This window comes from Oryctolagus cuniculus, chromosome 3, assembly GCF_964237555.1.
Source record: "Oryctolagus cuniculus chromosome 3, mOryCun1.1, whole genome shotgun sequence".
Lineage (NCBI taxonomy): Eukaryota > Metazoa > Chordata > Mammalia > Lagomorpha > Leporidae > Oryctolagus > Oryctolagus cuniculus.
In genome coordinates this window covers 61,692,132-61,713,738 of record NC_091434.1, presented here as the reverse complement: position 1 = coordinate 61,713,738, position 21,607 = coordinate 61,692,132, and the positions used below count along the sequence as shown (strand labels likewise).

At 43.0% G+C, this 21,607-nt stretch overlaps 1 protein-coding gene across 20 annotated transcripts in view; it reads right to left on the bottom strand.

Moving 5' to 3' along the window:
* Positions 1-18,424: 18,424 nt before the first annotated feature.
* The window catches only part of ZNF385B (zinc finger protein 385B), a 473,021-nt gene continuing 469,838 nt past the window's right edge, over positions 18,425-21,607 (bottom strand). For all 20 annotated transcript variants that reach the window (XM_051849389.2, XM_002712320.5, XM_070070514.1 and 17 more), the window contains 3 exons: positions 21,426-21,604; positions 20,815-20,916; positions 18,425-19,879 (listed from right to left, as the gene is read on the bottom strand). In XM_051849389.2, the coding sequence (XP_051705349.1) occupies positions 19,661-19,879; positions 20,815-20,916; positions 21,426-21,604 (500 nt within the window). In that variant the 3' untranslated portion in view covers positions 18,425-19,660. The remainder of the gene's footprint in view (positions 19,880-20,814; positions 20,917-21,425; positions 21,605-21,607) is intronic.

The window sequence follows — 21,607 nt, the reverse complement described above, 5'->3', positions numbered from 1 at the left end:
GCTCACAGTCGCTGGCTTTATTGACTGGGTCAAAGCCTGCTCTCGCCTCTACATCCGGGCAGTTACAAATGACAGGTCTTAGTTCATGGAAGTGAGGGGAGAAACATTGTGCAGGGAACTTCCATTAGCAGTTGGGGTCTCTGTTCAGTGGTGACTGTGGCCTGAAGATCCTGGTGAACAGGATTGTGTCTCTGTGAAGTGTGTTTGTAGCTTTGTTTTAGAAAACATTGCAAGAGATGCATGGGGCCAGTGTTGTGGCATAATGTGTTAAGCTGCTGCCTGCAGTGCCGGCATCCCATATGGACCCCGGTTCCAGTCTCAGTTGCTCCACTTCTGATCCAGCTCCCTGCTATTGCACCTAGGAAAGCAGCTGAGGATGGTCCAAGTGCTCGGGCCCCTGCACCCATGTGGGAGACCCGGAAGACCCTGGGTCTTGGCTTCAGATCGGCCCAGATCCGGCCATTGTGGCCATTTGGGGAGTGAACCAGAGAATAAATGGAAGATCTCTCTCTCTCTCTCTTTCTCTTTCTCCTTCCCTTTCTCCCTCCCTCTCTCTCACCCCCTTCCTCTCTCTCCCTTTAATCCCCCTCTCCCTCCTTCCCTCTTTCTCCCTTTCTCTGCTTCTGCCTCTGCCTCTCTGTAACTCTGTCTTTCAAAGAGATAAATCTGAGAGAGATGCAGAAAAAGGATTCACCCAAATTCCTCTGTGACACTCAGGGTCATTGCACAAGATCTGAGCAGGGTGCCCCAACTGAAAAAGCCTTTTGCTGAGGATTTGTATCTGGCTAGCTAAATTCAAGGAAGGAAAGAGAAACGAGGGAGAACCATCCCCCAAACCCTGGCTTTTAAAATAGAACTCTGCTTCTGTGTTGTCTTCGGGACTAGTGGTGCCGATGGCTCTGTGCCATGTCCCCTTGCACTCACTTTGTGGAATCGGCTAATGGGATGAAGCCACAGGGAAGAAATCAGGTGACAACACTACATGGGGACGTGCAAAACCACAAGGGGTTTATTTATTTATTTTTGTGTACCTTTGATGATAAGTTTGATTTAACAAGTGCAACTTGTTAATAACCAACTTTGGTTATTGTGGGAGATAAACACTATTTGAAAACATGTTCTTCTCCACAGGAAAGCATTAATCTTACCCAAGAGAAACCTGGCCTTTTCTCCTGTTCTGGGACGTGATCTCTAGGCCCCTGAACCACCCTGTTTGATAGGAGTGTCCTTGCTTGCCTGGTGGCTGTGGCCACCAGAGCTTTAACCGTGTGATTTGTGATGGAACCCTGTGCCACACCCCATCAGCTCTGACACCAGAGGAACTGGAGACTACAGGTATTCACCCCAACTCCAGAAGAGGCTACAGACTAAACGTCAGCTACACAGGCTCTATGTGAATGAGCTCAGTAAAACCTCTGAACATCAAAGACATGGAGGAGCTCCTCAGGTTGACAAACGTCTGTGTATATTGTTGCATGGTGTGTCTAGGAGGAGGTAACAGCATCTGTTACTCTGTGGGTGGGAGAGGCTTCAACAATCAGTTCTAATATCCTTGAGCCCCCAAACATACGTCATGGTTCAAAAGCATCAGTGTCTCCAGCCATCACTTACCACTGTTTTTTAAGAATGTAGGGTCGGCCGGCATCGCAGTTCACTAGGCTAATCCTCCGCCTTGCAGCGCCGGCACACCGGGTTCTAGTCCTGGTCGGGGCGCCAGATTCTGTCCCGGTTGCCCCTCTTCCAGGCCAGCTCTTTTCTGTGGCCAGGGAGTGCAGTGGAGGATGGCCCAAGTGCTTGGGCCCTGCACCCCATGGGAGACCAGGAAAAGCACCTGGCTCCTGGCTACGGATCAGCGAGATGTGTCGGCCACAGCGCGCTGGCTGCGGCGGCCATTGGAGGGTGAACCAATGGCAAAAGGGAGACCTTTCTCTCTGTCTCTCTCTCACTGCCCACTCTGCCTGTCAAAAAATTTTAAAAAAATTAATAAAAAATTAAAAAAAAAAAGAATGTAGGGTCATCTTTCCCCACTCTACTTAGCACCAAGATACAGCAAATGTGTCTAAGGCATCCAAATAGGGCTATTCAGGTCATCCTGACCTGAATTTAATTCATGTCAAAGTACTACAGCAATTTTTTATTCTTGCCAAGGGCAACCAACCATACGAGAATGTATGGATTGCAGGTAGTTAATTAATTACATTTTGTTCTAATATTGAATACCTAACAGATTACTCTGTGTTGCTTTAGGAATTTTATATTTATTTATTTTAAATATTTATTTATTTGAAAGGCAGAGTAAAAGATATAGAGGGAGAGAGGGAGGTAGGGAAAGGAGAGAGAGAGGAAGAGAGAGTGTATCTTTCCATTTGCTGGTTTACTTCCCAAATGCCTGCAAAAGTGGTGGCTGGGACAGGCTCACGCCAGCAACCTGGAATCCATCCAGGTCTCCAACATGAGTGGCAGAAACCCAGGTACTTGAGCCATCATAGGCTGCCTCTCAGGTGCATAATCAGGAAGCTGGAGCAGAAGCTAAGACAAGACTCAAGCCCAGGCACTCTAATATGAGATGCAAGCATCCCAAGTGATGACTTAACCCCTGCACTAGGAATTTAATATTTGGATAAATAATTTTAGGAGATTAATTTACAGAGCTTTTTTCTTTTTCATCAGAAGTTTAGTAAAAAATAAAATTCTTCTCCCCACGTCCTCAACACTGCAGTGCCAGGTGACAGTTCAAATGATCTGTAGGTCCACACATGAATGAAATTAGAAGATGATTAGATAACAAACAGCAAGCCATCATTCAGGCAAAACACGGCCCGCCCCCCACCCCACCGCCGTGGAAGTTGGCTTGTTTATTACCTCCATCAGGGAGGAGGCACATTTTTCCTCAAATAGAAGAGAGCTGGGACACCACCACACTCCCCTTGGATTCATGTTTCGGGATCCCTTTTCAGCTCTACAGAATGGCGGTCTCCAACCCTCGATGACTGAGTCTGCGCATTGAAGCACTACGGGAATCTATTTCCCTGTCCGTGTCAGGCGCTCTGCTCCCGCTGACCTGAGGTCGAAGGCGTGGCTGTGGGGTTTTGAAACCTCCCCAGGTGATCCTCAGCCACACCGAGCGCCTCCGGATTAAGCTCATCTCCGTGTCATCAGAAGCAGAGCCAATCAACTCCAGGTAAAGCACACAGCCCGCAGCACGCCTGTAACCCCACTATCCCTGTGCCTGGCGTGCCTTTCTTTGAGGGTCCGTCAGGGCCAGGTGGGGACCTCATTTACTTTACTCTTCTCGGCACCGGGCCTGGCACATTTTGGTTTGTACAATGAATGAAGATCGTGAGTTATTCTCGCGTAGCAGTAGTGATTCCCAATACATTTCCAGAAATCATTGCTATGACATCCTCAGCTTACAAACACCATGGAACTCCTGAAAGTAAGCCGGGGGAGGAAGGCTGCTATGCAGCTAAAGTAGACATCAGAATGACTAGGAAGGATGCTCGTGCACTTGATTCCTGGGGACATCCCTCAGGCTGCGCTGTTCCTATTTTGTACTCCACTCTGTCTTGCCTCGCTGGGTTCTCCATTCTTGGAAACTCAGAGGGTGAGGAGGGTCTGGTTTGCAATTTTCACTAGGAAAATGGGAGGACCAGGTTCCATGCTGGTTGCATGCATGGAGCTGACACAGGTGAACCCTTTCACTGAGAATCAAGTAATAAACCTCTATCTCCAGGTCCCTTTATTCCCGCCCTTCAAACACTTAAGAATGCAGTAACAGTGTGCTGCTGCTGCTGCCTGACTTCTGCACAGCAGTCCTTGTTGTACAAGGGATTTTACAGATTTTATTGCTGAGGCCCTAGTTCAGGCCATCCTGGTGGCCTCATAACTCTCTCTGACCCATATAACCTCCTCAACCCCTCCGTTAGGTTACCAGAAAGGTCTCCCCAATAAGGATCCAATCCTAATACTCCCAATTCATGCTGTCTAATTGCTCCCACGAGGTACAGGTTTCAGTCCAGCCTAATGAGTAAGGTTCTTCTTGCCCGATCCACATCCACCGCCCAGCATCCTCCTTCCCGCCCGCGTCTCACGTTAAACTCCCTGAACGCCTCTCCCTTCCCGCCCTGTCCTCCTAGTTCATGCCATTGCTTCCCTTCGGGAAGCTTTCTTTTACTGGCCATGGTGCTACCCTTTCTCCAGGAAGTTTTCTTTGGCACCTACCCACCTTCCACTAGTGCCACCCCCATGTGTGTCTCCCCTTTGCTTGAACTGTGTATTGAACTAACAGTCCTGTGGGTTTGTCTTCATGGTTGTCTCTCTTCTCGGCTGCCTCCTCCCCCAACTTCCAATCCGTTTAAGGAATCTGAAAATGGGAATTCTTCTTAGCCATTACTGTCTTCCCAGGGTCCGACCTAAACAGTGAGTGATTACCGAACAGTAATGAACTGAAAGCTCCCGCTCGTTCATTCTCCCATTTTTATGCCGCAGATGTGAGGTCTCAGCAGGAACCTCCGTAAGTTGTTCAGCGGCTGTGTGCCTACACACGGTTTACAGGATTTGGCTGTGGGCTTGGATGCTCTGACACTGATGCAGCATCGTGAGGGGAGCAGCGGCGATGGCAGGAGGCTGTCTGGGATAATGACCGTCTCTGTGAGCCTCGCTTCCTGCTCTTTTTCTTTTATATGTAAGGGCCAGACAAGCCAGTAACGCCCAGCTGTAATCCTTCCACAGTTTTAGGAGCATAATGATACTTCCCACCCCACCCTCCCACCCCTTTTCCACCTTGCCTCCTCCTTCCTATTTTTCTTTTTTCAATGGCATGCATTCAATTTACTTTATAATAACCACAAGTTTAATCCTCCATTAAATAAAGAATTTAACATGTAGTAAGTGGAAAAACCACTGTTTCTTAAGAGTATAGAAAGGAGGCCGGCGCCATGGCTCACTTGGCCAATCCTCCACCTGCGGCACTGGCACCCCGGGTTCTAGTCCTGGTTGGGGCGCTGGGTACTAGTCCTGGTTGCTCCTCTTCCAGTCCAGCTCTCTGCTCTGGCCCGGGAAGGCAGTGGAGGATGGCCCAAGTGGTTGGGCCCTGCACCCACATGGGAGACCAGGAGGAAGCACCTGGCTTCAGATTGGCACAGTGTGCCAGCTGTAGCGGCCATTTGGGGGGTGAACCAACAGAAGGAAGACCTTCCTCTCTGTCTCTCTCTCTCACTGTCTAACTCTGCCTGTCAAAAAAAAAAAAAGAGTATAGAAAAGGGCTATAAACAATAATCAAATCTCAAAATGTCAATTTCACTCATATATTACATTTTTTGGTACTCTGTGTATTAGTTACTACAAATCAGGGAAAACATGATATTTGTCTTTTTAGGACTAACTTCCTTCACTAAGCATAATGGTCTCCAATTGCATCCATTTTGTTGTGAAAGACAGGGTTTCACTCTTTTATGGCTGAGTAGCATTCCATCATGTATATATATACCGCATTTTCTTTATCCAGTCATCAGTTGATGGTCATCTAGTTTGATTCCTTAGCTATTGTGAATTGAGCAGCTAAAACATGGGGGTACAGATAACTCTTTCAATATTCTGATTTTGTTTCCTTTGGGTAAATTCCCAGGAGTGGATGGCTGGGTCATATGATAGGTCTGCTTTCCTATTTTTGAGGGATCTTCATACCATCTTCTATTATTGTTGTACTAGTTTATATTCCCACCAACAGCATATTAGGGGACCTTTTACCCCTATATCCTCATCAGCATTTGTAATTTTTCGATTTTTGGATGACAGCCATTCTAACTGGGGTGAGGAGAAACTTTGCTGTGTTTTTGACTCGCATTTCCCTGTTGGCTAGTGATCCTGAGCATCTTCATGTTTCTGTTGGCCATTTGTAGTTCATCCTTTGAAAAATGCCTGTTCAAAAAAAAAAAAAAAAAAAAAACAAAAAAACACCTAAATGAAAGATCTCTGTGAGTGAGATCCCAGTGGAAAGAACAGGTCTTCAAAGAGGGAGGTGCCTTTCTCTGAAGGGAGGAGAGAACCTCCACTTTGACTATGACCGTGTCTAAACAAGGTAAGAGTCAGAGAACTCAAGGGGCTTCCATAGCCTTGGAAACTCATGACTGGAGCATAGGGAGATTACTGATGCCATAAACAGGAGTGTCAATTTGTAAAGTCAACAACAGGAGTCACTGTGCACTTACTCCTCATGTGGGATCTCTGTCCTTAATGTGCTGTACATTGAGATTTAATGCTATAACGAGTACTCAAACAGTATATTTCACTTTGTGTTTCTATGGGGGTGCAAACTGTTGAAATATTTACTTAATGTACACTAAACTGATCTTCTGTAAAAAAAAAAAGAAGAAATTATCAATTCCCAACTTGACTCTCACTGGGATTAAACATGACAATAGGTCTGATCTGATTTCATCATCATTTAAAAAAAAATCATCTATTATTTTTCACTTTATGTTTCTGTGTGGGAGCAAACTGTTGAAATCTTTACTTAATGTATACTAAACTGATCTTCTGTATATAAAGAGAATCGAAAATGTATCCTCATGTGAATGGAAGGGGAGAGGGAGTGGGAAAGGGGAGGGTTGCGGGTGGGAGGGACAGTATGGTGGGGAAGCCATTGTAATCCATAAATCGTACTTTGGAAATTTATATTCATTAAATAAAAGTTAAAAAATTTTTGAAAAAAAAAAACAAAAAAACAAAAAAAATGCCTGTTCATGTCCTTAGCTCATTTCTTAACTGAATTGTTTTGCTGCTGTTGAGTTTCTTGAGTGCCTTACATATCCTGGATATTAATCATTTATCAGATGTATAGCTTGAAAATATCTTCACCCATTCTGTCAGTTGCCTCTTTAATGTGCTAAAGTGTGTGGTAGCTTTTTAGCTTAGTGTAATCCTGTTTGTCTATTTTTGCCTTTATTGACTGTGTTTCTGGGGTCTTATCCAAGAAGGCCTTGCCTATGCCAATGTCTTACAGTCCTTCCCCTATGTTTTCTTCTCATAATTTGATGGTTTTAGGTCTTAGCTTTAGATCTCCGATGTACCGTGTGTTGAGTTTTGTATGTAGTATGAGGTAGGAGCCTTTCTTTTTTAAAGGTTTATTTATTATTTGAGAGATAGTTACAGACAGAGAGAAGGAGAGACAGATAGAAAGGTCTTCCATCCACTGGTTCACTCCCCAAATGGCTGCAATAGCTGGAGCTGGCTGATCTGAAGCCAGGACACTGGAGTTTCTTCTGGGTCTCCCACGCAGGTGCAAGGGCCCAAGCCCTTGGGCCATCTTCTACTGCTTTCCAAGGCCATAGCAGAGAGCTAGATTGGAAGAGAAGCAGCAGGGACATGAACTGGCACCCATATGGGATGCTGGCACCACAGGCAAAGGCTTAGCCTACAATTCCATAGCACTGGCCCCAAAGGTAGGTGTCTTGTTTTATACTTCTGCATGTACAGATGCAATTTGGTTAATACCTTTGTTGAAGAAACTGTTCAGGGGGTGATTTTAGCTTGTTTGTCAAAGATTAGTTGGTTGTGGCTGTGTGGATTAATTTCTGGAGTCTCTAATCTGTTCCACTGGTATATATCTATTCTTGTGCCAGTACCAGGCTGTTTTGATTATAGCTGCCCTGTAATATGTCTTGAAATCTGATATTATGATGCTTCCAGCTTGTTATAAGTTTATTGAACATTTACGGTAATCATTTTTATTTTATTCCACAATAAATTTGAGTATATCCAGGATAAGCGGTACCGTTTTCATTTTATAGAAAAGGTTATTGAGTTTCAAACAGATTTAAGGCAACATGCTCAGTACCTGTAGGCACTGTAGACCAAAAATTAGGAATTCTCATTTTTAGTCAATTGTTCATTCTATTACTGTATGATGCCTACATATGTGTTACAAATAATGCTATAGCCAGTATATATCATGCTTAAGAAGGCAGAACTATAGGTAGTAGGGGCTGGCGCTGTGGCATAGCAGGTAAAGCCGCTGCCTGCAGTGCCAGCATCCCATATGGGCCCAGTTCGAGTCCTAGCTATTCCACTTCCAATCCAGCTCTCTGCTGTGGCCTGGGAAAGCAGTAGAAGATGGCCCAAGTCCTTGGGCTCCTGCACCCATGTAGGAGACCTGGAAGAATTTCCTGGCTCCTGGCTTCAGATCGGCACAGGTCCAGCCATTGCAGCCATCTGGGGAGTGAACCAGCAGATGGAAGACCTCTCTCTCTCTGCCTCTCCTTCTCTGTGTAACTCTTTCAAGTAAATAAATAAATCTTAAAAAAAAAAAAAAGAACTATAGGTAGTAAGTTTTTTTAAAAGGTTCCATCCAAAAGTTTAAATAAAACCAAGAGAGATATAGTTCTGAAGGGACTATGATTCATGTATATGAAAAATAAACTTATGCTGGATAATGTATTCCCTCTGCTTTTTTTTTTCTTTTAAGGATTTACTTGTTTATTTGAAAGGCAGAGTTACAAATAGAGAGAGAGAGAAATATTTTCATCTGCTGGTTCACTCTCCAAATGTTCGCAACGGCCAGAGCTGGGCCAATCCGAAGCCAGGAGCTTCTTTCAGGTCTCCCATGTGGGTGCAGGGGCCCAAGGACTTGGGCCATCTTTCCTAGGCCATAGCAGAGAGCTGGATTGGAAGTGAAGTAGCCAGGACTCGAACTGGCGCCCATATGGGATGCCAGCACTGCAGGCAGCAGCTTTACCCGCTATGCTACAGAGCTGGTCCTGCATTTCCAGTTTTATAAATCAAATATTATTGTAGCCAAATTTTTAATATGATAATAGGTCTACTATGAAATTAGAATTATTGGATAGAGGTGTTGTTTGAGGTGTAATCTGATTATTCTCCTTTCTATGATGCCATGACTTTTAGAGACCTTGCTTTGAAAACTACCCTTAGTAATTCTCCTCTTACTTTTCTGGAATTGCTACTTAAGATCCAGGTTAAATATTTCATAAACATCTAAAACCACTTTATTCTTACTTAAATTAGGGGTAGCCTTGTTCCTCTATTTTTCTTGATCCACTGGGTCCTGTTCCATTTTACAAACTACTTCTTAAAACAAGGATTATATGTTTGTTTGCAACAGGAAGAAACAGACTAATTGACTCCTAGGGGAATTAAAAAATTTGTATTGCTTACCAAAATGTATTTGGTTGCTTGAAGATGGACCCCCTTGGAATCCTAGGCTGAAGCTTACTCCACTCAATGACATCTCTAGAAATATTTCCTGCTTTAATCTGGACCACATATGTAACTCTGCATAAACTCGTGAGCCTGCTGGTACTCTGCCTTACCCACATTACACTGGGAGAGGACAGTCTAAACACAGAGTTCTGGGAGCCACTCACCATCCTGAATAAGGCTCTGGAGAGGGGCCCAGGCTTTTGCATTTAAGGCATCTTCTGAGTGATCCTTCTACATACTACTTTTTGAGAATCTGTGATCAGGGTTGTATTTCACACCTCAGTGAAGATTCAGTTCAAGGTATTTTGCCCGTAGACAAACCCACCAACCACCATTGCCTGCTCTCTGGTTTGAGACCAGTGGTGTTTTTCCACTGTTGCTTGGTGCTTTGCTTCCAAACTAATTTCAGTGCTTAACTGCCCACTGTAATTGGTTTAAAATGGATTCAACCATGTTGGGAATTCTGAGAGTCAAAGTTAACCTTGTGTTTTAACAAGGGCATGAACTTGGCCAGAAGCTATTTGTGATGACATAGCATCTCTTAAGAGCCTCCAATTACCAGAAGCCACAGGGAGGAGTCTACTGATCTTTATCTTGGAGAGCCAGCAATCAACATGCAAAGCATTTCTTCACTAGAGGCTTTTCCTATTCATCATGCGAGCTTTGATTTTATTGCTCAGTCCCATATGTGCCACATGCTTATATTTAGTGAAAAGTGAAACAATTACTGGCATCCAAATAGTGATTTCTTTTAAGAAGGGCATCTGGATGGGATTCCACCTCCTTGACAGGGAAGAGAGGCTGTGTTTTGCATCATTGTTGAATCATGTGAACTTTCTCAGCTTCGTGGTTAAATGCTGTCAGTTGCTTTTCAAGTAAATTTTATAAGCTGTTCATTATTCTATGATTTGTGCTTTTTTCATCTCAGATGAAATATACCTAAGATGGTGGTCAGTTAACAGAAGGAGAGAGGAAAGCTGCTTTTTCTTTTAGTTGGTGCATATTCACCAAACAACGTCTTTTATAGTAAAAGTGCACTTCCAATCAATGGTGAAAGACAAATGTATTTGATCCAACAATTATGTAATTCCTAGATAAACAGATAACAATTTTTCAGTTTGAAATCTGAGCTGTATGAATCTATGCATTAGTTCTACAGTTCCCAAAAAACTGGGGTTTAGTAGTAAAAAGACATCCCTTTGGTTGGACAACAGCTGAGCCCAGAAGATAACAGAGAGCTAAGAAAATCCATGTGAACAGCATTGAGTCATAGACCTCCAGAGGCCATTTGAGTCATTTAAGCAAACTGAGTGCTTCCTTTTTCAATGTAACCTGATTACAGTTTATCAACATGACAGAAAAATAGCTAATCAAGGCAGAAAAAAAACCTAAAGTAACACTAAAACTCCTTGCCTTTTAAAGAAAAGGTTAAATTTTAAAAATTAAAATTTTAAAGCAAATTTTTTTAAATGTGTATCTATTTTGAAAGAGAGAAGGAGGGATGGAGGAAGTCGGGGGTGGGGGGAAATAGAGAAGGGTGGGCTGGACTGATGCCAGGAGCTGGGAAGTCAGTCTGTGTCTACCATGTGAATGACAGGGGCACAGCTACTTGAGCCCTCCTAGGGTCGCAGCAGCAGGAAGCTGGAATTGGGAGTGACCCTGGGGCTTGAAACCACTCCAATATGGGGTGCAGGCAGTCCAAGCAGCATCTGTCTCCTGTGCCTAATGCCTCCTCCTTTTCTTGCTTTTCAGTCATCATAATTAACTATTCTTACTTGATACTTATTATACATTTATTTTCCACTTATAATTTATTGGAGTCCTTTGAAATTTTCTCTCAGTCATTAAATAGTAGAGCTCATCTGTTTTCATTATTATAGGACAACTAGGTTTTTGTATAATTCTGAAACCGACAGGTTCATTGTAAAAAGTTCAAACCAGACCAAAAATTATTAATGAAATGTAAAGGCATAAATGAAAACTGACAACCCAGAGACAACTTCTTTTATCAGTCCGGATAGCCATTGCTTATCAGATATCGCTCCCTATGTACAAATGCACAGATACAGTTGGCTGGGCTTGTGGCACAGCAGGTAAGGCCACCACCTGTGATACCAGCATCCCATAAGTGTGCCAGTTTGTGTCCTTGCTGCTCCACTTCTGATCCAGCTCCCTGCTAATGACCTGGAAAAAGCAGCAGAAGATGGTCTGAGTGGGAGACCCAGAGGAGGCTCCTGGCTTTGGCCTGACCCAGCCCCATTGTGGTCATTTGGAGAATAAACCAGCAGATGGAAGATCTCTGTCTCTTCCTCTCTCTGTAGCTCTTTCAAAGAAATAAACAAATTCTAAAAAACATTTAACAGAAATGAGATCATACTCAACATGCTGCTCTGTAACCTCCCCAGCCCCGACCCTTGCACACATAGCATGGACATCTTTTTCATGTCAGTAATTAGAGAACTGTGTCATCATTTTTAATGGTTGTGTTGTTTCACTGCATATTGGTTCCACAGTTTATTGACTCTTCCCCCATAGAGGGGCATCTTCCCACTGTTTTGAGACATACTCATCATGCATGAATCATCTTTTTGCATTGATAGGGTTAAACGCCTTAGGAGAAAAACTTGGACACAGACTTCTTGGACCAAAGGTTAGTGATGATGCTTATGACAACAAATCCAGGAAAATTGGCACAGCTTTTATTACTGCAAACAGTGCATGAATATGTCCACTGTGGGGAGCAACTGGGAGCAACTCGGACTAGACTAAGTTACTGGAATTAAGACTTATTCTATGCATCTGTTCTCCCACAATATGGCGCTGGGAGAGGAGGCAACAGCTTCTACCCAGCTGCCTCTCACCAACTTGACAAGCTGCAGGACCTGCTCCTGATTGGAGGAGAGCAGCGTACTCGGCGTGTGGGCAGCCGAGTTAGGATTGGCGGAGGAGGACTATAAAGGAGGAGAGAGACGGCATGCACCAGGAACATCTAAGGCGAACATCTACCTGAGGAACACCTGTGCAGCCCCCGAGAGAGCCGGCCGGCGGTGTGCCGCTCCCCTGTGGAAGTGGGGAATGTGGCCAGGGGGAACTGCCCTTCCACGGAGGTGGAAGGGACAGTAGCCAACCCGGGAAGAACCAGCAGCAAACCCGGGGAGGGCCAAGCAGACGAAAGAACAGCGCAGGGTCCTGTGTCGTTCCTCCACGAAGAGGGGGAGCGACAGTCCACTCCTCTACCTCACTGACAACATGTGTAGAAAATTTATTAAATGTTATAAATATGATAAAAAATGTTGATATGAGAGACTTTACCGAGAACAAGCACATTTTCATACTTATCAGGATTTTGTATATATTTTGGTGTTTTGGGAGGTTATCTTTTTTAAAATTTTTATTCATGTAAAGAGAAAATATTTCATGTATCCATAGCTAAAATTATTTTTAAAAAATATTTATTTATTTGAAAGGCAGAGTTAGAAAGAGAGTTCTTGCATCCAGTGTTTCATTCCCCAAATGGCCATAATGGCCCAGTGGGCCAGGCCAAAGCTGGGAACCAGGAACTCCATCCAGGCCTCCCACATGGGTGCCAGGGACCCAAGCACTGGGACCATTTTCTACTGCTTTTCCAGGTGCATTACCAGGGAGCTGGATCAGAAGTGGGGCAGATGGGACTCGAACTGGCACCCATATGGGATATTAGAGTTGCAGGTTGGTGGCTTACCCTGCTGTGCCACAACTCTGGCCCCAATAAAACTTTAGGAAAATAATGATATTGGAGTGATGCTGTGGCATAGCAGGTAAAGTTACTGCCTGCAGTGCTGGGTGCCTATCAGTTCCCAGGTTGAGTCCTGGCTGCTCCACTTCTGATCCAGCTCTCTGCTATGGCCTGGGAAAGCAGTAGAAGATGGCCCAAGTCCTTGGGCCCCTGTACCCCCGTGGGAGACCCGGAAGAAGCTCCTGACTCCTGGCTTTGGATCAGCCCATCTCTGGCCATTGCGGCCATTTGGGGAGTGAACCAGCAAATGGGAGAGCTCTCTCTCTCTCTACCTCTGCTCTCTGTAAATCTGCCTTTCAAATAAATAAAATACCTCTGCCTCTCTATAACTCTGCCTTTCAAATAAATAAATAAATCTTTTTTTAAAAAGAAAATGATATTTCCTTCCCCTCTTTCTTTTAATTTTTGCAATAGCATACTTTCAATTTACTTTAAAATCACAGGCTTAGCGGTCCACTAAATAAAGAGTTAACAAGTAAGAGACAGAAAGACCACTGTTCCATGGGAATAGACAATAATCAAATCACAAGATGTCAATTTCACTCATATGCATGTGGGTTTTTTTTTTTTTTTTGGCACTCTCTATATTAGCTGCCACAAATCAGAGAAAACATGATTTTTGTGTTTTTGGGTCTGGAAACTGATGACTGGATAAAGAAAATGTGGCATTTATATACATATATGTATATATACATAAATAAAGTAAAAACTTGTCTTTTACAACAAAATGGATGCAACTGAAGACCATTATGCTTAGTGAAATAAGGAATAAACATTTTGCTTTGTTTATTTTGTATGCTTAAATGCTCTGTATAGTATTTTTTAGGCTTTGCACAACAGAAAGACCTCTTATTTCTATTGCCAGGAACTGTGATTTTTTAAATAATAAATTTGGGGCTTGATACTGCATTTCCTTATATGGAATACAAGACGTATAAAATTCAATTATACTTGATAAATTGGCTCTATTATCTTGGTGTTACTTCTGTTTGAAGTAATTGATAATAGGAACATAAAATTAATGAATTTGCCATTTCTCCTCCATTATAGACATATTTTCTCTGAGTCTATGTCACCATAAAAGACATAAAATTGGCTAATTTGGGAGAATCTTACTTAAAATTTAGAAATTTAAAGAAAATTATTGGTGTTATTTATTCACTTATTATGAAAATTTAGATGGTATGCCACAAATTACAAAAAATGTTCATGTCTAATTTTACTGGCTTCTTGAAATCTCCTTGTTGAGTTAAATATCGTTATATCTGTTTTCCATGTATATGAAAATACTAAGGCTATGAGAAAATAGCAGGTTTCTTTTTTTTTTTTTTCTGACAAAATCACAGAACCAACATGTACAAGGCATAACCAGGATTTGAATTCAGGCTTTTTGACAGCAAATTATGTTTTATTCTATATAAGTCTCTCCTATACTAATTTTTCTTTTTCAGGATAGCAGAAATGACATGAAAAATAGGAGTTTTATGGCAACCATTTAGAGATAAGTGACTCCTTCAAGTGAAGAAATAAAGATATTTTCACTGCACTTACAGAAGAAATTGTGTTGGACAAGCAGAAGTTTGATGCATTTTGAGCTAAAGCTAAGAGTGAAGAATACATTCTATTGTTACTCTGGCTTTGCTGTTGTAGCCACAGAGATGAGGACAATTCCTAAGCCTCACTTCAGAGGTGCTGAGAACCTGCAGGTCCATAGCCCTGATCAATCCCCCAATGAAGCTAATTACCTGGAGAAAGGGAGGGAAGAAGGGAAGGAGGGAAGGAGGGAAGGAGGGAAGGAGGGATGGATTAGCATTCCCTGGGGAACTGCTCTCGCTTTCACATCTCCTCCTCAGCTCACCAAGGAATCAGACACTGAGATTTTCCCAAAGTGGCCATGTTACCTCTGGTATTGGGGGTCACCATATTAACAAAAGAAGGTTCTGATGGAACATTGTGAAGCGATGCCAGAGTCCACACAGCTGGATTACCTGTGCTAATCTGGGGTGTATGTCTGGACATCAACTTAGTCTTTGCCTATCAAATGCCTGGCCACCTCTCCTCTCCTCATGAGTTAAGCTACTAACTTGGGATGGAATCCCAAAGAGAGGTACCCATTTTTCAAAGGGTACCCAAGTGCCTTTGGGGATTTTAGCACAACAGGACTTCTGTCTGATGCTCCATCAGCTCTCCCCTTGTTTTTGTTCCCAATGTTTCTTAGTGGCATTAAGTACTCTATAGTTTTCTTTAACATGCATTCGGAGACAAGAATTCTACATGCCCATATGTATTTCTTCTCTTGAAAATCAGTTCTTTTAATGTAAAGGACAAAATCAAAAGTCGTATGTTTGGTGCATAATGCAAATGAAAATTTTGTTTTCTCCTTTTACAACAGTTCAATTTTGTTACACAGGTATAGGTGTAGTTTTAAGTAGAAGGCATCTGTAGCCATATTTCCCCTGTCCTATGTCTATCCAATACCAATATATCATGGAATTTTTACATAACCCAAGTCCCTTCTGTCTATTTCTGAGTGTATTGCACAAATGTACCTTTTTTTTAAAAAATTTATTTGAAAGGCAGAGTTACAGAAAGAAAGAGGGAGAGAGAGGGAGAGAGGGAGAGAGACAGAGGAGGGAGGGAGGGAGGGAGGAAAGGAGGGAGGGAGGGAGGGAGAGAGAGAGAGACAGAGAGAAAAAGACAGGTCTTCCATCTGCTGGTTTACTCCCCAATTGGCCGCAACGGCTGGAGATGTGCTGATCTAAAGCTAGGAGCCAGGAGCTTCTTCTGGGTCTCTCACATGGGTGCAGGGGCCCAAGGACCCGGGCCATCTTTCAGTGCTTTCCCAGGCCACAGAAGAGAGCTGGACAGGAAGTGGAGCAGCCGGGACTCTAACTGGCGTCCATATGGGATGCCCGCACTGCAGAGGGCAGCTTTACGCGCTACACCACGGTGCCAGACCCACAAATGCACTTTTTAGAAAGGCTTATGACTTAGTTTTAAATACCCAAGAGGTCACTTCCATTCTGAAGCTTCATGGTACTCAAGCTGAGGAGAGAGTTCTTGAGAAAAGGGTTGCCAGATTTAATGAAGAATTTCAGATAAATAAGAAATTCCGTTAAGCTGCATAATGACATCTTGGTTAATGATGGATAGAAAATGTGCTGGCGGCTCCATAAGATTCTAATGGAGCTGAGAAATCCCTATGCCTGGTGACACTGTGGTCATCAGAAGGTCATAGGGCAATGCACTACCAACATTATTTGTGGTGAAGCTGGTGTAAACACACTCACTGCAGTCAGTCACGTGAGAACATAGCTCATACAGTTACACACAGAGCAGAGCTTGGCAATGTGGCTGTAATCTTTTACTATATCTCAAGTATTATCTATAATCTTTTTAATAATCAAGTATTACACTTCTACTTTGTGGCAGTATCACTCTCAAGAATAAAAATAAAAACAGGTATTTCCCTATACAGTTACAGTTATATTTGCAATTCAAAGTTAAGTGAGCATTTAATATTTTTCTCTAGCAGCCTTATCTAAAGGCCAGTTTTTAGATTCTGTAGAGACTAGATCTGGACTGCGTCAGAGGAAGAAGCCTGTATTTCACAATACTGGAGTAGAGTAGCAATCTTCACCCATTAGAAATGTCACAGGAACAGGAATTAGTTTAAACATGTGCACCCTCTAGGGGTTGACTCTTGTCCTCAAAATCAGGATGGATAAGATATATGTCTTATTATGTTTTCCAAATCATTTCTTGAAGCTACTCACGGCTTCTTTTGGTAGCATGCATTTTAATTCACTGCTACTCTTTTGTATTCCCTCCCTTAAGTGATTTTAGAAATTATAATTCTATAAATCTAATCTGTAAATTCCCAGGCCTATTTAAATATTGACATTTTATTTTTGTAAGGTTTTATGAGATGTCAGTTAATATAAGATAAGTCAAATATAATTGCCCATGAAGTCTATAAAAATAAAACTAAAGAGCTCTCCAAAGTGTTAAACTGAACACAAATCTAGTACAGTATCTGTAAACCACGTCTGAGGATTCCACAACCATGAGGTGTAACTAATATTGTCTGGAGTTCAAATGAGTCATATTTTTAAAAACTATCCAGTTAAGACTATCACACTGGAATCCTACTAGCCTCTAAAAGTAATCTGATAATAATCCTAAAGTGTTAAGGTTAACAATTTTCAAACAGTAGAATAAACCCTTTGTCGGAGAAGTCTATCACCATGCATCTCAGCTATACTGCCATCTAGTGGCCTTACTTTTTTGGAAATAAAAATTTAAGTCATACCCCCAAACCAATTTTTCTCATTTAAAAAACTGACATGGTTTGTGCTTAACATGGGAAGACAGAGGGTTTGTAATAGTTTTGTTCCCACTCTCCTCAAAATTCTTTAACGCTGCAGTAGGTTAACAAAGGTGGCAAATCTTTGCTGTTCTTCACATTGAGATGTGACATCTAATTTTCTTTCCCTTGAGTCTAGATTGGCCTTGGTGACTTTCCGATGGATGGCATGCAGCCTAAGTGAGGTAGTTTTGAGGCTATTTCATTAAAAAAAGGAACAAAACAAAACAAAAACCGAAAAACAAAAAAAAACTTCTTGTTCTCTCTACCCTGGGCCTCTTAAAAGTGCTCTTTCTGGTACACTTACCTACCTGAGAGGGGAGGTCCCATGGCCCCCTGGTGGCTTGTTCTGGAAGAGTTCAACCTTCCAGCCATTTCCCCCTGGACAGATGTGAGGGCAGCCATCTTGGGCCCTCCAGCCAAGCCCATCCGCCAGTTGAACCCTACCAAGAGATTTCTACTGATGCCATGGAAAACAAAACCACCCAGCCAAACCCTGCTTGGATTTCCGGCTGTGAACTCCTGGCGTAACAGAATGATTATCTTATGCTACACGATTTTGGAGTAGTTTGTTTGTTAAGCAGCAGCAGGTCACTAAGAAAAACAGCACTAAGAAAAACAGCAACAACCAGTGATGTGTTGATAAATTCATAGAATGAAGTGGGAGAAAAGAGGGAAGACTGATTGGAAAAGGAGAAAGGGGAGAATAAAGAGACCATAATAGTATGGACACCAATAAAAGATGAGCTAGGGATTCAGAGGACATGCAGCTATTTAAAAAAAAAAAATCATATCTACAAACTCACAGCAGGCTGCCACCATGACTTTGGGCAATCTTGCAGCTTTGGCCAACTTCTTAGAAACTCAGAAAACAGCAGTGAAGTTTCACCTCATGCAGAAACTGCAAACAGCAACTAATAAACATGACAAATAAATACGCTTCAAGTAAGAATGAAAAATGTAGACTATGTAAAAAGCAATGTTGTTCCTACTAAAAATCTTTTGTCAGGTGACTTCACAGTGGAGGTGTTTCAGGAGAAAGTCACATTGAAAATGCACACAGATTTTTTATTTTTTGTACTTTTATTGAAAAGGTACATTTAAAAAAATACACAGACATTTTACCATTTACAGATTGCAGATAAAGATGCTCTAAAAGAGTTCACTCTATTTTGTTGATTTATGATACCTCTTGCCCCTGATATCACAAACATTCCAGTCTTGTTGATATCAGCTTAGAAAGGGGGGCATGGGAGCATGACCTGCAACATACTCAGTGAACAGAAAGACAAATTGTTCAATTATAAATGTTTTTATCTCCTGTACATTATTGCATTAGGGAGCCACAAAATTATGTAGCATCATTACAAATGAAAACAGATTAAAAATGAAGATAATTACATAGAAATACATGGATTCATTGTCTTCTTGCAGAATGCACAAGAGGTGCAAAAATGTGCAATTAGGAAGCTCTTTTTCTGTTTGTATACATTTGCTTAGCAACTCAAACTGGTGAGGAAGCTACAAAATAAGTTAAAGAAAAATAGCAAATAGGTAGTAATTATAGCTATGTTATATGGCTTTCTATTTCATTTAAATATCTCCAAATAAAATGTGAAATAAAGAAAATACATATCTTTTTGTTCTCTTAAAGAGAAAATTCAAAGCTACTTTGCTTCCTAACATTTACACAGCAACTAAAAAATGTTGAAATCAGACAAGAAATACAGAGCTAGTACTACACAGGATACAACAGTACTTGGGTCTAAAACAGTACACAATCCCTGTCAACAACAGTACACCAGAAAGCAAATGTTGTGATCCGTCAGTCAGATGGTACCCACAAGGAAGCACTCGTGCGCATCGATTTTTCCTCTGCACTAGACTAGCCCGCTTGGATTCCAGAGATATTTACAGACACTTGAGGAAGCTCCTAGTTTTCAAGTCTGTCAGGAAAAGATTCCACGTCGTTTCTAAGCCAGATCACCCCCCATTGAAAAACACAGAATTTTCTTGTTTTCTGACTGATACATTTTCAAGAAACCAAATGTCGCAGATACACAAATTGAATGGGGTCGGGGCAAGGAATAGGCAGATAAAGACTATGCTGCTCAGATTCCTAAGTTGCAGGAAGGGTCCACAGAAACACTCTCGAATCTAGTGCTCTGTTCTTCTTTGGAGCTGGGGCTTGGGGTGGCCGGGGGTACTTACTGCAACACCAAATGCTTAAACGGCCGAATCCTTTTGGCTTTCCTTCTCAACTTCCCTACTGGCCTCGGCTGTCTCGGGACTTGCGGGCGTCAGTAGGGAGCGAAGAGGATGGAGGCAGGGGTGGTGCGGATGGGCCCGTGCCCCGGCCTCAGGAGGGCTGGCGGGATGGCTGGAGCCTGGAAGAGCGAGGCCGACGGCCGGGGAGGGAGCGACAGCGCAGAGGACACGGCGGCCGCCGCCGCCAGGGGCGAGGACAGGAAGGCAGGGGCCAGAGGCTTCATCATGTCTTTCTGGAATGCAAGTTTTGCCTGATGGAGGGAGCACATGAGGAATGGGGTGAGCACCGCCGACACAGGTTCATGAGTAAGACCCCTACACTGAAAGTCTGACGTTTGAACAATCTTTACTCTCACAATCAAGAACTGCCTGTTTTCACAAAGGCGGTGGCAATGGCTCAAGGCACAGTTTTGCCTTGATTTGTCGCCCTGCCAGCTCGGATTTGGATTTGGTGGCCCTAGCTGCTGGCAGCCAGGGCACAGTGAAGACTCTGGGAAACAAACATGCCTAGAGGTGCTTGCTTAGGGCCAGGGCCTCCCCAGACATCCACCAGGGAGTGTCTGTTTGCTGTTACAATCTGTGTGACCATTCACCTCCCTTCCCTCAGATAAGCTGTGCTGAAGTTAGGGACCTGGGGCTCAGGATCTTACAGTCCCATGAAGAGGCAAAGAAAACAAAGCCCATTGACACCACTCTTGCTGGCCACTGAATGATTCTCCTTGAAGTAACCCAGCTAAATCGAAAGTTCTGTCATTGGGAATGAGTGTAAGTGGGCTAGAAACTTTTGCACTTAAAAAAAAAAGTGCCAGAAAACAGGAGGACCTTCAGTGGATGGATTTTCGTTTTTACAAAAGCAATCCCACTTCCCAGGCTCCACACAGTGCAGGATTCCTCAGGCACTGCTGGTCCTAGCTCCTGAGCCTTCCCTTCCCTTTACTTGTTAAAGAAGGGAGTCTTCTGGGAAGGTCTTGGTCAAGAGTAGGCTTTTAGCTCTGAAAGACATTCCCTTTCTCTTTTCCAAGGGCGCTTTCTTCAAGATGTCAAATAGCAGGAGGCAAGCATCTTGGCAGGGCTATTTAAATTCAAAACCTTGCGGCACCATTTGTCCCTCCCTCCTTCCCTTCAGCTGCTGCCCCACTCTCTAAGGCTGTGCCCCAAAACAGGCGAGCAGGTGATGTAAACTTACTGCTAGAATGCTCGGGCTCCGCTGCAGCTTGTTGTAGGGGCTGTACTTCGGCTTCAGTGGTTTCCCAGCAACTCGATCTTTATGCCTTCGGCTAGAAATGTGCTGAAAGAAGTTTGATGTATTAGTCGAGCTCCTCTAAGACATACTTTCTCGAGGCAGCTGGGTCTCCATTCTCAACTCGTGGTCCATAGCTCCAACATGGAAAGGAGTAAAATCACCACCCTAAGACTGGCTCTCCCCAGTCCCTCTCCTGTCTGTAGCCCTTATTAGGTTTGGCCTGAAGTTAATGCTATGATGGACAAGTCTGTCTCCTAAACTGGCTTTTGGGCGGTTGGATGCATGAGCTTACCAGAGGCTCCTGCTGCACAGAAGCACCAGGTGATGGGTGTGCTCACCCCTCCATCTCTAACCCCAGTCTGTAACCTGACATATAGTGTAACAGATGCTCAAATAGTTCATCCCGGCCTTTTCTCTTATGTAGCAGTCATATGTTGCATATTTTATGCATCCTATAAAGGTTAGTAAACTTCACCTTGAGCAGAGACAACCATTCTGTAGATGGGAGATAAACAGGAGCCCAACATAATGAGTACTAATTCAGGATACAGTACCTGTTTGAGTTGAATTTCTGAATTAACATGGACATCACAGATTTCACAATGAAATGTCTTGTTCTGTAGTCCTGACCCCTTACTGCCATTCTGCATCTTTAATCTTGATCCAGGTCTAGGGTAGGACTTAATGGGACCAGCCCCATTACGAGCTTCAACCATGGTCTTGTGTTTAGATCCTG